The 940-nt window shown below is 45.7% G+C and overlaps 1 protein-coding gene across 1 annotated transcript; it reads left to right on the plus strand.

The window, feature by feature from the left end:
• Nucleotides 1–6: 6 nt before the first annotated feature.
• Nucleotides 7–924, plus strand: LOC109954181 (SCO-spondin-like; the record flags this gene model as incomplete). Its single annotated transcript, XM_020589580.1, has 3 exons — nucleotides 7–231; nucleotides 372–494; nucleotides 800–924. Coding segments are annotated over exons 1-3 (399 nt in total), but the record flags the coding sequence as incomplete, so codon positions are not given.
• Nucleotides 925–940: the final 16 nt, after the last annotated feature.

The raw sequence follows: 940 nt of genomic DNA on the forward strand, positions 1-940 counted from the left end.
GTCGGCCCTATGAGTTTGGCTGTGCCACCGGTGGTCAATGTGTTCCTCAGGCCTGGCGTTGTGATAGGGAAACAGACTGCATGGACGGTAGTGATGAGCAGCAGTGTACTGCTCCCTGTGGACCTGGCCAGGTGCCCTGCCACAGTGGGGACCAATGTATTGACCAACAGCATCTCTGTGATGGGACCTTACATTGCAGGGATGCCTCGGATGAGAGCATAGACAACTGTGGTGGGTAAAATATTATTGTAAAAACTTAAAATGAAGTTTTTGAGGATCAAGAGAATCACATTTTATTTTATTTGTCCAGAAGCAGGCATTTTCTAAAGCTGTGCTACTGGACATTGACAGTTATTCTGCCTGTCTTCCAGGCTCTACCTGGATACCTCCCTGTCCAGGCAGCTTCCCATGTGACAACCGCACTTGTGTGAACATGACAAAAGTGTGCAACGCCATCCCAGACTGTCCAAGGGGCGACGATGAGTTGGTGTGTGGTGAGTGATCAGGAGATAAGTGGAGTGTGAGGGTGGATGAAGGGAAAACTTTAAATAAGGGACTATAAGGAGGAAGACCTGAACTTCAGTTCTGGAGAATTGAAAACAGGAAATAAATAGGAAGGAATTAACAAAATAAGGAAGGAAGGGAAGGATAGAGGAATAAAGGAACCAATACTGAAATCAGGGAAGAAACAGGCAGGAAGGACTGAACAAAGCAAACAAAGTCTGTGTCGTCCCCAGTTTCTCATGTTCACAGTATGATAGATGTTTGTAATTTCTTTTTTACTTCTGGTTCTGTCCAGATAAAACTATCACACCAGTGCCCCCTGGCAGCAGGAACACCACCGTCACCTGCCCCGAATTCACCTGTATGGATGGATCCTGTATCCCCTTCTACATGGTTGGTGCTGATGCTGGGTTTTTCTGTGTAAAAAAAAAAAAAA

This window comes from Monopterus albus, unplaced genomic scaffold (genome assembly GCF_001952655.1).
Source record: "Monopterus albus unplaced genomic scaffold, M_albus_1.0 scaffold4184.1, whole genome shotgun sequence".
In the NCBI taxonomy this organism is placed as follows: Eukaryota; Metazoa; Chordata; class Actinopteri; order Synbranchiformes; family Synbranchidae; genus Monopterus; species Monopterus albus.